Source organism: Diplotaxodon limnothrissa, linkage group LG18, assembly GCF_057381915.1.
Source record: "Diplotaxodon limnothrissa isolate DT_005_m linkage group LG18, D_limnothrissa_male_GT1.1, whole genome shotgun sequence".
Taxonomy (NCBI): domain Eukaryota; kingdom Metazoa; phylum Chordata; class Actinopteri; order Cichliformes; family Cichlidae; genus Diplotaxodon; species Diplotaxodon limnothrissa.
The window spans coordinates 27,471,387-27,487,265 of record NC_140613.1 but is presented as its reverse complement, the minus strand read 5'-3'; the positions used below and the strand labels follow the sequence as shown (position 1 = coordinate 27,487,265).

General features: G+C 40.5%; 1 protein-coding gene across 2 annotated transcripts; it reads right to left on the bottom strand.

The window, feature by feature from the left end:
* Positions 1-275: 275 nt before the first annotated feature.
* Positions 276-10,351, bottom strand: LOC146613856 (ETS-related transcription factor Elf-1-like). Of its 2 annotated transcripts, XM_085378165.1 has the most exons (8): positions 10,206-10,351; positions 6,314-6,724; positions 6,101-6,218; positions 3,215-3,319; positions 2,952-3,092; positions 2,788-2,862; positions 2,363-2,558; positions 276-1,237 (listed from the first exon to the last, which is right to left on the bottom strand). In XM_085378165.1, the coding sequence occupies exons 2-8, from the start codon at positions 6,371-6,373 to the stop codon at positions 619-621; spliced, it is 1,314 nt and encodes a 437-aa protein (XP_085234291.1). In that variant the 5' UTR covers positions 6,374-6,724; positions 10,206-10,351; the 3' UTR covers positions 276-618. The 2 variants fall into 2 exon arrangements, with proteins under 2 accessions (XP_085234291.1, XP_085234293.1); XM_085378167.1 differs by lacking the exons at positions 6,101-6,218; positions 6,314-6,724; positions 10,206-10,351 and adding an exon at positions 5,680-5,786.
* Positions 10,352-15,879: the final 5,528 nt, after the last annotated feature.

The following is a 15,879-nucleotide window of genomic DNA, read 5'->3' as shown; positions in this document are numbered from 1 at the left end:
TTTCACAATGCAGACAAAAAAAGGCAGCAATCTTAAAAAACAACAACAATAATAATAACAATAACAATATGGAATGTTTTCCCTTATGATTACCAGGAATAGGATGGACTGACATCTTCAGGCACTTCAGAAGAAATATACAGCAGAGGTAAACATTAGTGCAAAGCCACTTTTAAGGCAAAGGAATGCTTCAAACAACGTAGGAGAAAGTGAGAGCAAAAGGCAGAGACGAAGGGCACAGTGTGGTGATAAGATAATTGCTTCCAGGACACTGGAGCTGAAGTGCAAGCAGAGAAAGTGTCTGCAGGCAGTGCAGAGAGGCCAGAGATTCCAGTGCATGTCTGTCTTTGGTGTTGGTTTAACAAAGGGCTACACAGAATGACAATAAGGCGAAATGATCAGATTTCAAAGCTGAGAAGGTAAACTGCTGTGAGATTTTGGTTCCTGTCAGCGCTGCGAGAAAGCACTGATCTGTACTTATGATCTAAAATAATATTCTACATCAAAAGTCCCTTTGTTTTTAAATCAGCATTGTCATAGCAAAGTGCAGCCCTGTAAGTGGTCCTGAGTCAGTGGAGTGTACAGGCATCTGTGTGTTCAATAGAAAGTGGGCACCTGTTATTTGTATTGGTCAGAGCTAATCAGAGGCATAAGCTGTGGAGTTTTTGGTCCTGGGTGCGACTTTTTCTCGGGCATCTCCGGCGCACCTTTTCTCCCTATGGCTACCTCGGCAGAGGCAGCGGCCTGCCGCTCGCACAGACTCCCCAGCAGCTGAGCCGTTTTGAAGACTGACGCATGACCGGCGGGTTTGAGAGACTGGACCTTTTGCAGGTTCTGGAGCGTGCGTAGCATCTCAGCCGACACGATAGGCAGATGCTGTTCCTGGATCAAACTGGAGCTGGTGGGACGCAGGACGGTGTCGCGCTGAGCTGAGGGCCTGGGAGCGGGCCTCGTGCGCTGTGAAGCGGGAGTGCGGCCGGAGACGGGGGACGATTTCTTTGGCGGTGGCTGAGAATCTTCCTGCTCCTCCGCTGAATGGTCACTAGACGATACGGTACTGTCAGAGTCGTCGCTCAAGCCTTCGTCGTTGACGCTGTTGTCATCGTGGTCCTCGTCGTCTTCCTCTTTGATGCCATCTCCATCGGTGATGTAAATCATGTCTTTGGGGAGAGAGGTGAACTGGTAAACGAGGCGCTGGCCTTCAACCTTATTCAGTATGCCTCTCTGGTAGTAGTACCTGCATGGAAAAAGCAGAAACCGACAGCTTTCAAACCTGCTACAGTTTTTAATTATTCACGTCTCATTTGTAAAATCTCAAATTAAAATGACAAAAAAACCCTTTTGTTTTTTGTCAAAAATATATTTTTGACTTTTTATCGATGCATTTTAATCCTGTCTTACTGAATACAGAATACCGTTTTCTTGGTGTACTGTGATTAGGTTCCATACCTGCCCCTTTCTTACTAGCCTAGATTGGATAAACAGTTGCATTTACATGCATAAATTAAAAGTTAAATGAGTTAAACTGGTTTAAAAATGAAAAAAGGTTAAATTAGTACTGACAAGCAGGATCAAACTCGAGTAGACTGTACAATAAGCTTCCATTTGATTTTATTAAGCACTACTATTTATTAGACCTGTCATAAAAACAAGAAAACACAAATATTTTGAAATCTGCCAAAAGTTTGTTTAAAACTACAAATGATATTGTTACGTGTTAGACAAACAGCAAACTCAATTCACCTTTTTATACCCAAATTTGGGGCAACACACCGGACTTTTCTGAGAAGCCGGGAACGAATCAGGCATATTGCTCAAGCACTAAAACTATTATTTATGTTCAGGAATGTAAGTAAATAAGCATTATTTGGCATCTTAATCAAAAAGTAACAACATTGTGCTCTGTTGAAAATTCATGACTAACAACAATTATTGTATTTCAGCATTAAAAATATCATTTTTAATGCTTTAATGCTTGTGTGTGCTCATAGACTAACATTAAAACACAAACATTAAAAAATAATTTTGCTAATTAACAATACTGCTAATTTAGTGGTATTCTAATAAATTTGTTAAACATTGTAAACTGAATGATTACTTCACACTCTTAAATGTGCCATTACTTGTACAAAGCCAAAGCTAGGAAACGTATTAATGGCTGTTTATGTCTTTGCTTTCAAGTTGTGCTTAATAAAACCCCCCAAGTTAAAATGTAGGAAAATTAGCATAAATGACCTTAAAAGGCACTTTTGACATCTATGATTGTTCATTATTATTATTATTATTTATTTATTTTTTCAAATTACAGAGAGAGAAATTTCAAAGAACATTACAATTCTATCTGGGAGCTGCCGTGTTGTACCTGAGTGCTCTGCCCATTGTCTCATAATTCATATCTGGTTTGTTTTTGTGTTTGCCCCACAGCCTGGCCACTGCTTTTGAGTTGACCAGCTTGAAGATCCCCGCTTGAGGATTAGTCCATTTGATGTAACGAGGGCAGACTTGTCTATCTTGCAGCAACTCCATCAGGAACTGCCACAGGTAAAGGGTGTTTCCGCCTAAAGCGCATGAACGAAAAAGAAAAACAACAGATGAGATTTGGGTTAAATCACTTTGGTGAAGACCTACTTTCATAGCACGCTTCCCCAAAACAAGCACAGTTGCATAATTTTACTTGCAGAACTTGGTAGGGGTGAGGTGCACACACATTTATATCATTTCAGGTGCAGTCAGGTGACTTGTGCTGTGGCTTTATAGGGAACAAGGTCTTGCTCTGTTTGACAATACCTTTGTTGTATTTGTCCTTCTTTACTGTAATTTCTGGCGTGGGAGACTCTGCTCTTCGATGTCGAGGTTTCCTGCCTGCACACACAAGCAGTCCAAAGTCAGTCACAAACATTTTACCCTCGAAATTCTAGCCGTACAAGAAGCTGAGCAGGAAAGTTACTGACTTTTCTTTTTGGACCGCAGCTGCGACGCAGGCTTGTTTCTGTGCAACGACGACCACTCTGACTGATTGACAGTTCCCACAAGCTCCTCCCCCACAACAGGAGTAGTGATGACATCGCCAAGCGATGGTAAGAAGGTCTGCGCTGCAGGGGTTCAGAAACAGATTTGCTAAAAAAAAACAGCAGCACTGTAATGCCTAAAAATAAAATCTTGCACCAAAATAATCAGGAAACAGCATGCTCGAGGTGAACACAGCCGTGCTTACAGTAGTGTTCCAGGGAGAGGGTGTCAGCACACTCCATGTTGAGTAACGAGTCAGGAGAGACAAGCGTCTCCATGGTCTCTTCCTCCCCACTTTCACATGGCTCCACTACAAAAAATAACAACCACAAAGAATTATCAAAGAGTAAAACTTGTTTTTGTTGATGTAAAATTGGAGTGTGTCCAATGCAAATAGTTACAACTATATAACAGTGAGCTACTAAACAGCGTTTCCAGGTTCTCCTTAGTAACTGCAGATGTAGTTTCTATTTACAAACTATTAGGGTTTTTTTTTCTTATTGTTGGGAGAGGCATCAAAAACGTTATTGAGATAAAACTAAACAGGCAAAGTTTAGCAACAATTATAACGTTTAGAAATTTGGCATAAATGAATATGAACATCACGGCATTAAAAACAGACTGGACAGTTCTGTGGTAGAAGTCGAAACATGTGCTTTTGGACACTTGAAACTGTTGTCAGTAAACTCAACTGCTTTCTAGCCACAAAGGTTAAAACCACCATGCATATATATATATATATATTTATATATAAAAACCCTCAACATATTAGCAAATTTTAGAAAGGCTTCCGCTCTCTGGTTCAAGCTTACTCCTACATAGGGCTTTTTTACTCTAGTAGAGCACTTTATACATACATGTCTCATTCACACAAGTATTTTTTTCTATGGCAAAGTGCATTCTGTCTAACATTCACACGCATTCATACTTAGCTGGACAGACAACAACTTCAGGTTCAGTATCTTGCACAAGGGTACTTTGGCAACCAGACTGGAGCAGCCAGGAATCAAACTGTCAACCTTCCAATTAGTGGAAAACTACCTTCTGAGCTACAGTCACCTCTGTGACATGACAACAAAAACCAGCACATCTGCAAGGGCATCACTAACGCTGAGTCAGATAAACAGGTTTTGAAGGACAACATGATGACTAACAATTTTTGTTTCACCGAGACAATCCAGACAATGTTCTTCACATGTTACAACAGCGTGGATCACTAGTAAAAGAGGGTGGCTGTTAAACAGGCCCGTCTGCAGTCCAGACCCACCATCCATTAAAACATCTGAATACATTTTAAAATACAACACAGGCATCAAACTGCTGAAATCCTTTATCAAATTTCATTTTCCAAACAAATAAAAAAAACAACAATAACATTTAGAGTGAATTCTAAACACTCGCAGAATGTTTACAGAGATTTTTAATGCATGAGTGATGGTTATATATGCTATATATAATAGATGTATATCTAATTTTGAGGGTAAATTATGAAAGACAACATTTCGAACTGCGTAATTCGCATTTGGTTATCCAAATATAAGCTATTTATTGAGCTGTACTGATGTGAATAATTTTGATGATGTTTATATGTATTTATTCATTTGCTTCCTTTTGCAGGGTAAAATATATTTAATGAGCAGAATGCAGCATGGGTACATATAAGTACTGCTTATGCTCAAGCCAAGTCATGACTTAGTACACAAAGTTTATAGTTTATATGTGCTGCTTATGTGTGATGGCTGGATAAAAACAAACATCTGGCTTGTTTTTGCTATGCTGATTTCAGTTAAATAAAAAAAGGCTTACGTGACAGCAAATAATTGCACTCTGTTTTACACTTCCCTTCTTTTGGGAATGAAAAAAGAAGAAAAACACAAATACATTTAATTATTATGCAGATGCTACAAGCTCTTCCAGCATTAGTTCACTTTCATTAATGTTCACATCAGTAGCAAATGAAGCCAATTCTATAATTAATTAAAAAAAAACAAAACTAGAATAGAAGTCCAAAGAATATTTGCCTCCAAAACACAGCCGGATGGAAGAGCACAGAGTAAGCTGGAATTCTTACAGACAACAAAGAGCTTAGTGAAGTGCAGCTCTTGAGTAAACTCAATGACACAGAGTCTCGGTCACCGACTCCAAGCAGTTTGACCTCAAGTGCTTTCCGTCCAGGTAACTAACACTGACAGACTCATATTCGGGTGCTTGTTAGCTTCACAACGACGCTGTGCTGTCTAACAGCTTACATCTCCCCACGTGCATGTCCTCGAGGCTAAACATGATCAAAAGGGAATCTGCGTGTGTGTGTTTTTTTATGCGCATCTTGTTTGTGTGTGTGATGAGCTGCCCGTGAAGAAGCAGTGAGCTAGAAAACATCTGCTAGCTAACAGCTGTTTTGTCGTGGACTCGAAAACACTTTCTGCCGTCGGGAGAAGCAAACCCACAGCCTGTCACAACAAACCGCCACGTTTAGAGAAACATACGAGATGGGCTGCTGTCCCAAAACGGTTGTAACGTTCAAGTAAAGTGTCTGTAAATTATCCACAAGTGCTGCTGTTACTGTGAGCTAAAGTTAACCGAGCCTCCTCCTCGCCATGCGTCGATTCAGCTGCTCCCTCCAACCTGAACACTGACGGAAATATAACCCGACACGGCGATATCACTTACTTTTCAAATGTTCGTGTGAGGAACAAGCTATAGCATGTGTGCTGTAGCTCGCTTTGACCACGTCTACATCCTAATATGATTCATTTAACTGTTGTTTCCCCCCCAGGAACAAGCCAGGAATGTTTTCTTTTTTTACTTCCTTAATTTCAGCGGAGGGTGGTCCATGTGCGCGAGGGGCAGAATACGCATGTGCAAAGCAAGGCTGTTTTTTTTTTTTTTTTTCAAAACCGCGAATTACTTTTAATTTTTTTAAATAAAATTTGAATAGAAACTTTCGTTTTCTTTTTGTAAAGAAAAAAAAAGAATTGCACCGTGTCGCAGACGACAGGGGATCTTCTATCATGAAATGTGAGCCTGACAGGTAAAGAAAGGCTGAAGTGAGTGCGTATGTCTTCGTGTGTGTGTGTGTGTGTGTGCTGACCTTTGACCAGCTGCTGGTGATCCTGTGACTGTTCACACGCTAGACCTGTATATGAAAACAGGTGTGAATGTGGAACCTGCTCTACAATCACCGCAGGGCAATCTGTGAAACCCCCCAGCTGCAGGACACAAAAACGGCATGAAATTAGACGACATCAGAAGTTTGCCAGCAATTCCACACAAAGAAGTTCATCACCGTCTAGCTCTGACTCACCTGTGACATGTTAAAGTGGTCACTGGCAAAGTCAAAGATGAGCTCTGACTGTTGCAGCATGGCTGAATGTCCCAAAGCACACGTACAAACTCTTAACTGGGCGAGGATAGCATCACAGCGTCTCCTTGAAGTCTGGTAAGAAGTGAAGAGGTCTGATGTGTTGTCGAATCAAGGCAGGTCCCGTTTCTGGAGACAATCCTTCCGATGAACACGCAGATAACTTGTCAGAGAACTTCCCCCTGGATGGGATGCAGCCTGCGTCCTTCCATGCAGCGAGGCTTGGTAGTGGTAGAGTGATGTGAGTGTAATTATTGACCAGAGATGCAGAGGCGTCACAGGAAGCGCTCACCCGCTCACTCTGCACCGGCTCTCAATGAGGAAGTGCTAAACTGTCCTGTGGTCTGACTGAACCTGCCAGAGAAGAACAGAGAGGCACACACAAAAATATGTGGGTGAGGTGGGGGAGTTGAAGAGCTGTTAGAGTCAAAAACAAACACCATGACCACACCTGCAGACGCTAAAATTAGGCTGTGAACAATTTTACTTTTTTGGGCATTGCCGAACATTTATTTATTTATGTGTTTGAAATGTCTCTGGTCTCAGATGCAGAGAAATGAACATCGTAATTTGCTTCCCCCCTCTGTCACACGTCTCATTCTTTTGCTCTTATCTGTCTTCTAAACTGGGCTAAACCAGCAACAGGAAGGAAGCGTTTGCAGTGAAATGTGTGTCTGGGCTGTGTGTGCGGTGTGAGTCGAGGGGGTTGGTTGGGTGGGTGACAACATCATGTCTTTGCACAATGTTCAGCTTTTGGCTTTCAGGGCCATTTTGTGCACATTCCTCACGACATGACCGTGAAGGGGACGTTTAGCACAAAATTGCAACCCCCCACTCAACTCCTTTGCATTACTCCCTCTCATTCTCTCCCAGTTGCTTGTTTTTCTGTCCCTCCTCTTGTATCTGGCCATCACAACATTGTTAATTCCCTTGAATTCCTTTGTCTTCCCTTTGCTTCTAATGCCACCCCTTCTCTTCAGTACTCGCTGTTTAATAATTCCCAAGTTTCGGTTAACCTTTAAGCGAATTTAGCAGTACAGCTGCCTCCTGCAAAATTCTACCGTGGGCTCCGAACACTGTTGCCACTCCGTCACTTACCTTCAGCATCATTGTTCTGAAGATCATCCCAACATTTAGGTTTTGTGGCACTGTGACCAAATGGCTTCAAAGATAATCCATTCTAAACATTCTAACCCTGTAAATCCTCTGTAACCTAAATAGTATCGCAGGTCCTTTTTTTTTTCTTTTTCCTTTTTAAATAGATGGAGAACGTGTGGGTTTTCTTTGTCTTGGTGTATGCGTGTGAGAGATAGAGGCAAAATATGTTTGGGTCAGTTATCACGCAGGAAGCACAGCTCAGTTAGGAGGCACCGCTTCCTGAGTTCCTGCGCCAAACCACTGCCAGCATGTCTTTGCCAGCAGTGGTCCTCTCATTTTCGATTTCCTGTGATGTTTGCAGCCACTTGGCACTCAATGATTTAGGTGGGACATTAGCGAACTGGGGGATAGTTTACTCCCAAAACCAAGAGAAGTTCAAGAAGAAGTCAGCAAGGAAAAGTAGTCCTTTTTTGTTCATATGTAATATGCATCACTTGATGTTAGGGCTGGAACCAGCAGTTTAGTAACAAAAAATTAATATCACCAGTATCACTCTGTGAATTGTAAAAAAATTTTAGTACTGTGTTTTTCCTACAGTAAATCATACATGGTATGTTGTTGTGGCTTTTTAATGACTGTGCCTGAGTTCATTTCAGTTCAATTCAATCCAAGTTTATTCATATAGGAGCAAATTACAACAACAGTCACCTCAAGGCACTCTGTCCTGTAATTTAAGGACCCTACAGCATTAGAAAGAAATCCCAGCAATCATACAACCCCCTAGTGGCAAGCACTTGGCAACACTGGAAACAAAAAACTCCCTTTTGACAGGAAGAAACCTCCGGCAATGAAGGGCAGCCATCTGGAACAACTGGATGAGGGGAAAGAGAAAAGAGAGCGCAAGAGACAGACTATGGTGGAAAGTGCCAGAGTTTAATAATATTTTAATTATTTGAATGCATTAATTTTAGATTAAATGCACTCATCTCAGGGTGAGGAAAGAGGTGAGTGAAGAAGAAATTCTCATTACATCAAACCTGTAGGAACCACAAGTAAGCCTGCAGTGTGAGAACAGCAATAATATGATACTTTGAGGTCTGGATTTGACTGTGGTATCCTGTTTTATTATAGTGTTACGTCTTGGCAAAGTTACCAATACAAATTTTGTTATCAGATAGTTTTTTATGCAAACACAATTGCAATAGCATTAAGCCTCATTTCAATATTATCTTAGAAGCTTGCTGTGTCTTTGATCACTAAGCCATCTAATGGTTGCATAGCATGTGCTGTTGACTTGTAAGATGACTAAATTAACAATTACTTTGAACAGACATTTGTAGCACTCGGTGCTATAATTTTATACTGTAAATTAGCAGAATAACAGAGTAACAGTCTAAAATAATGCCATTTATAAATAACATTTCCATTGTGTTTAATATCATTTTAAGCAGAATAAATAGAGTTTAATGTCCTATTATGACATATATTAGTAATATAGTTGATGTAAGTTAATGTTTTTTTGATAATGGACATTTTAGTATGCAATGTAGTTAATGGCGAGTTGAATTAGTCATTCTCTAACATATTTCAAGATGGTTTTATTTTCAAATTATTATTACTATGATTAGTTTTTTTTACATTTTTTTTTTGCCTTTTGTAGCCAAGCTAAACTGCATAATGAACATAACTAATGGCTTTTTTGTACGTCCTAACCTGCAAGTCTGCTCTGGTTATACAGCATGGCAAGTTGCCATGCTTGCGTAGTTCCAGTGAATACAAGTGCAAAGTACAAAACATGAAGACTGCAGCTTGCATTTTCTGTTCTATTGAAGTAAACAAGGCGGTGAAGTTTCACTCGTCACACCCCAACAGAACACATTAAAAGAAACATTTGTCCCTTCCTCTCTTTATTTTTTTTTAGTAGTAGCCACCAGGGCCTTGCCTTTGTGCTGCCACATGTATACGTTCATTGTTACCGTGCCCTGCAGCCTGCAGTCTCTCACAGTATGTGGTGTTCATCAGCACTCTGGTCACATAGGTTTGTCTCTGTGGCCTCTGCACTGGGATCTGAGTCTGTGAAGTGGCTGCCAGGCCCCTAAGGACACTGATAAGCCCCCCATAACATTCATTCCCCAGTTTACGTGTGTGTGCGCATGAGAGAGAGTCAGAGACTGAGATAGAAAGCGTGCGGGTGTGTTTGACAGAAAGGAGCAGTGTTATATATATGTGTGTGCGTGAACTAGGCCAGGCTGATAACAGCATGGTAAGAGAGGCAGCAGCTGATAAGCCCCTCTTGTTGCTTGGGGTAACCAGGCCTTGTTAAATGAACGCAGTAAAATATGGTCTGCCAGAGAACAGCAGAGGTGGTCGCAATACTGTTTTTACAATCTCTCTCGCGTGCAAACGTGAGTGGTTTAGCCGTCACTGAAAGTAAATCATTGGAAAGGTATTTCTTTCTTTCTTTCTTTCTTTCTTTCTTTCTTTTAATCTACATTTTCTGGCACAGCATTTTTAGAGAGTCAAACAGCCGCGCTCAAAACCCTACACTCTCTGAAAAGTACTTTCACTTTCTCTTCAGCACATGTCATGCAGCATACAGTCATACACCCAAACGTCTTCTAACATTTTCTTTTGTTATATTTAGTTCTTTTTTTCTTTTGGTCTTTTTTCTGTGTCTCCTTTCTATACTATACAGAGTAGTAGGCCTGTTGTATGGAATAAGAAGCAGTCTGCTTACCTTTGTGTTTACAGCTCGTGCCTGTATGTGACAGAGCAGCAGCTGCCTGCAAGATCCAAGAGGGAAACGGAAATTGTTCTCATTACTTTTGGCAAACACAGAACCTTCATCTGCTTACAGGCGTGGGATCAGTTCCCTCCTGTCAGTGTCTAGCCACCAGAGAGAGTGCGTCACGCAGACGTGAGATCACAGATCAGCGTAGATCATGGTGATTTTTTTTTCTTCTTTTTCTAGTCGTTGTCAGTTCACGCTTCCTCTTTTCTTTTTTCCAGAGAACTGAGCACCCTCCCCCCCCACCCCCACCCCCAAACACACGCACCCCTCCCTCCCCTCCCATGCTGCGAGATCTCATTGGTTACCTGTGTTGTGAGTCAAGGTAACCCATAGTGACCATTGTCAGTGCAGAGCAAATGTAAACACGGGTGTATTTGCAATGTAAAGCAGCAGAGAGCCAAGCAACCAATCTGCAACAGCTGTGTGGACGCAGAGGGCATATGTGTGTGCTGATGATATCACTAAATTTGACCTCAGATTATTATTACCTGTTGCTTTGTGCAGTTAATAATAACATCCCAGTGAAAAGTAGTCTGAATAATAGAGTTTAAACAAGGGGGTTGTTATAGCTACTTTATCCAGTCCCAGACGCTCCCCAGTGGTTAAACTCAGCATCAGCAGCCTTCAAAATAAAAAACCCATCTGATCCACATTTTCATTTCCTTCCCGCCCTTTCTTTTTTGTTAATACACAACAACGGCAACAGAGACAGCTTGTAGCCTATAAATCTGTGAGTGAGGCTCACCATTGCTGGCAGTGTGTTTTCTCTTGAGGATGGCGGCCTTCTGCACCCAGTCCCACTGACTGTGCCACTGCTTTCAAGATTGGAGAATGACACCCCCCCCACCCCATTTTACACAGTACAGCTGCCTTCTTTAAATTAATTATTTTTTTTCACATGTCAGGACATTTTATACCTTTCACAGGGCTGGGTTTGGTTGGACTGATAAGATGGAATAAATCAGGCCTCTCTTTCATTCCATTATTTCTTCACTCAGTTTCCCAACTTCTGCAACGGCGGGCAGCTTCGTGAGGAATGTGCTGGTTTGGCTGAAAAACGAGGTTCACTCCCATAATGTTTTTGTAAAGTAGTAGAGCACATGATTTGATTATTACAATATGGGTTTGTGTTTATCTGTGTGAAAGACCGGGGAGAGGAGGGGTCATTGTTATTGTCACTGACAGTTAATGCACTGAATCTCAAATATTGGGTTCAAGAAATGTTTCCATTGTTTTTGCTTCATTTTTTTGTTTGTTTTTAGGGGTGATGCACATTAGATTTTTAGGATTTTAAACGAGCACGACACAGACTGATTAAAAAAAGAACATTTTGACATTTTTAACTTAAGGAAAAATTAGCAAGAAAACCACGGACACATGAGCATGTGTGCAGGAATGCAGCCTAAACATGGATATCCTCTGTTTTATTTCAAGCATTGCTCTTAAAATGCAGTGTATACATTACCCACAGTCCAGCTAGACTGCCAATAATTCATTTAGAGTTTAATGGACATTTTAAGAGGGCTGGATAAGAGGCCGTATATTCCTTTTATTTAAAAGGAAGGTTATTTGATCCTCTTGTGGATCATATCAACATTAAATAACAAATGGAGACAGTCATTCACACCTATGGTCCATTTAGAAAAAACAATTAAACTAACATGATTGTTTTTGAGAGGGCGCCGGAGTACTCGGAGAGAAATGTACGGTGACCTTACAAACTTGAAACGGAAACAACCCAGCAGATCTGAACCCAGGGGCGTTTTGCCGTGAGGTGACAGTGCTAACCACACTGTATAGACTCAATTATGGTTTATAAATTGTAGCCCAGTGACCCCAGTATACTATATTTGCAGATTTATCTGATGTGAGCTGCGCACTGACAACTTTCACTTTTCCAGCATTTGGAATCCAACCTGCTCGCCATATGCGTATCTGTGACTGATGAATCGTTCTTTATCATGTACTCTAGCCCCATGGATTTGTCATCACGTTGTCAGACAAGCAAAAAAAAAATAGAGGGGGGGAAGTGTGCTAACAGTGAGAGACTGTGACACAACGCTTGAATGTCCCCTGATGTAGAACTGAGGAGGAAATAGAAGGAAAGAAAAGCTCCAGAGTCCATGGAACGTCAGTCTGATGAATTCCTTCTGCTGGCCACGTCTGCTCACCTTCTGCCGCGTCTTCTGTTGCTCGGCGTGCTTGTGTTGTCTATGCATGTGCTCAAGTGTGTGACATGTGAAAGTGACTGATGAGTTGTGTTTTTGTGTCATTTATCAGCCATTCCTTGAAGTGCAAAGTCAGTGGTGTGCGACCAAAAGAGATATCAAATGTAAAAAAAAGTGCAGAAAGCATTTTTGTTTTGTTTTTATGCACGTGCTTACTCACATATCTTCGTTTTGTGTTCTCGCAGCCAGCACGGGGGTCTCAGTTTGCACTTGGTTTAACATTTTTCCCTTGAAGTACTTCCATGGCTCCAACTGCACACACGTTTTCACACTCACAACAAAAGCATATTTTCTTTGTTCTGCCCAAATGTTTGCAGAATCTGTACCAGACTGAAAGCTCTCCTCCCTGTGCTATAAATCCTGAATAAATATTAGATGACTAAGAAGGAGGCCAGCAAGACATATACATCAAGAAGTGTGAATACACCTTTAGATTATTAGACATCTGTCAGAAGCTGTGTATGACAGCTCTGGATGAAAATGCCTATATGGGTTCAAATTCTTGAAAAGTGCCAAGCAGTGATGTTTGCCATACTCTCAGGCCAGAATTTGCCAAAAAGCTTCTCTTCTCAAACATTTGAAAGTGAAGTCAAAACATCATGATCATATAAATGCTCCTAATTGTTTCTGAATGCAGTTCGCTGGCGCAGTCTTGCTGAACATGCTGTGTAAATATGCACAACGGCGAATGGAATTGGGTAGAAAAATGCAAAAGAATGTTTGGAGGGGAAAAAAACAACAGAGACGGACCAGATCAGATTTATTCACACCCCAGCCCTTGAGAGCCAGACTCGAAACAATAAAGTCTGCAATCCAACACACTGTGGAGAGAAAAGGACAAACTGCACTGGTATGTGTAGGTTTGATTATGATTATTTGGTGTCCACATTTACTCTGTATATGTGTGAACGTATTTCATGAAGCTGTCTTTCTTGGAAATAAAGATGTTTAAGAATTTGCACGGGGGAACAACTACCTTGGCCTTATCTAATGGTTAAAAACAATCTGTCTTACAAACAAACACAACCACATTTATGTTGTCTGATCAACCTGAATATTATAAAACCTCTGGATCTGAAAAGTGAAACCACTATTTTAAAGCAGTCTTTCTCATAGCCAGTTGACGTAACTCAGTGTATAAAGAAAATGACCCCAATTCTTACTTTAGAACAGTAAACACATTTTCTTCAAGCTATTGGGTGATGGACTCAATAGCTTGTTTTAATTTGTAAGGGCTTTATCTTACAATGTACAGTAGCAATTCTTATTGCAAATTATGCACACATTTAGAGTGAAGAACATGATAAATCCTGATACACCTTAAAGCCACTGTTTATGATGTAGTCCCTGTGACATCATCTATCTACGGCTAATGATGTCATCTTTAAGTCTGAGGTCATTAGCCGTTTCCGGGTCCAAACTTCGCTTCAGGTCCCAAAGTCAAACGAACACTGTGGCATCACTGAGAGCTACAAACTGTCTAAATTATTTTATCATTAATAAAATGATCAGCGTTGCTGCTCTACCAGGTGTAACAATTAAGTTTTCAGGCATCCATGAAAACAGCTCGATAGTTTCTACCTAAACATGATATACCATGTTCTGACTGAGGGATTTCTGAAAAATTTAAAACGTACAGCTCTGCTATCACTTCCAACATAAATAAAGACAGGAAACTAAATAGCAGTGACATTTGTGGGGTTACTGATGTTGGGCTATGATGATGTGCTATGTGGTGGCTAGCTACACAGCTATGGTTAGCATAATAAAACACATTAGCACAGTGAAGCTGGAGGATGAACGCTTTTTTCCACTCGATAAAAGTTAACATGAGGGTTAGGGACAAATGTAATTGCATTTTAGGATGCTGTAAACAGATCAAACTTCAGTCAGGATAAGAACTGAGATAAACCATCCACAATACAAGGTTAGTCATTAATTTACTGCTGCATGGGCTGGACTGTAATTACATCGTAAGGTTTTAAAACTGAGCTTTAAAATGAATAGTGATAATAAAAACTGAAAGAGCTGACAGTGATCACTGCCTTTTTTTAGGAGCGTGTTCAGATTAAATAGAACAAGATACAATACAACATGTTAAAAACACAACACCTTAATAAAGGTAGAGTAGTTTGGACCTGGAAGCAGAGTTCATACGTCATCACTTAAAGACTGGATTGGTTGTAGAGTATGTCAGGTTTGTTATTTTGACTGTCCCCTCCTTGATGTTTATTTGGATGAGCAAATGGTGGGAAATGATCAACTAATTCTATTGGTGGCTAGCAGCTTGGTTAGCGAGGTATTTTAAATAAAATGCTAATTTTGGTTAGAGCACAACAGGCTTAAATCAAAAAAGTTTCTGGGTAAATTACTGGAGAAAGTTAAAAAACTAAATGGCCAACTCCTTAGTGTGTTATTTTGGAAAACTTATAAAACGTTATACCTGTTAGTCCTTTAAAATAGCCAGGTCTTAGATTACATATAACTTAGGGCTCCAGTTAAAAAATTTACCCATCTGTAATATACATGTATATATATATATTAGGGGTGCAACGATACACAAAATTCACGGTTCGGTTCGGTTCGGTTCGATACTTTGGTGTCACGGTTCGATATTTTTTCGATACAAAAAAAAAATGTTCATGCCTTTTTAATTTGTCATTTATTAAAATTATAAATATATATTTTAACACAAAAGTACAGTTTTTAAATTTAACCCTAACCCTTGTGCGTGTTGTTTTTTAGCTCGTCATATTGCAGCCACAGAAATTCTTTTGTCCATGAAACCATAAAGCTGCACTTTCTTTTTGCCTTATAGTCTGATTTGTCATAACTTCTCCGTTTTGTGGTAAGCTTTTCTTTGGCTGTCACTTCTTCACCCTGACCTGTCTTATTTGGCTCAGCAGAACTAAAATATATATCTGTCTGTGAAGGTTCTCAATCATCCAGGTCATCGTAGTGAAATATATATCCTGCCACACTCACATAAGCTCAGCGATTCTCTGCGCGATCAACCTCTCACATGTTTAAGCTTGCTGCGGGAGATTTCACTTGTCATGTTTGCATAGTAAGCTAACAATTAATAAGACGATGTCAGAGGAATTGGTGCACAAATTATCATCACTCACAGATCAGTGCTGTCGCTCTCTATACACAGTTCGCGCGATTGCAAAGTGAAAGCAAAAAAACAAGCGCAAATTCAAACACGATTTCAATATGTCACATATTGACAGTGGCTCACCCAATGACATAATTACCCAGCTACATTTCTGAAAGAATGCAAAAGCATTGACATATATTTTTCCTTCCTACAATAGCCCGACAGGCAGGGGAGAGATAGCCCCGGGACGTCGGGCTAGCGATATTGCGAGCCCTGTATCTGATTGAGGAAT

Excerpts from the sequence above, each read along its gene's own strand:
- LOC146613856 (XM_085378165.1), bottom strand. The coding sequence starts at position 6,373 with ATGCTGCAACAGTCAGAGCTCATCTTTGACTTTGCCAGTGACCACTTT. Across the intron at positions 2,863-2,951 it reads GCTGCGGTCCAAAAAGAAAA|GCAGGAAACCTCGACATCGA; the intron begins GTCAGTAACTTT and ends TTGTGTGTGCAG. Across the intron at positions 1,238-2,362 it reads ACAATGGGCAGAGCACTCAG|GTACTACTACCAGAGAGGCA; the intron begins GTACAACACGGC and ends TTTTCCATGCAG.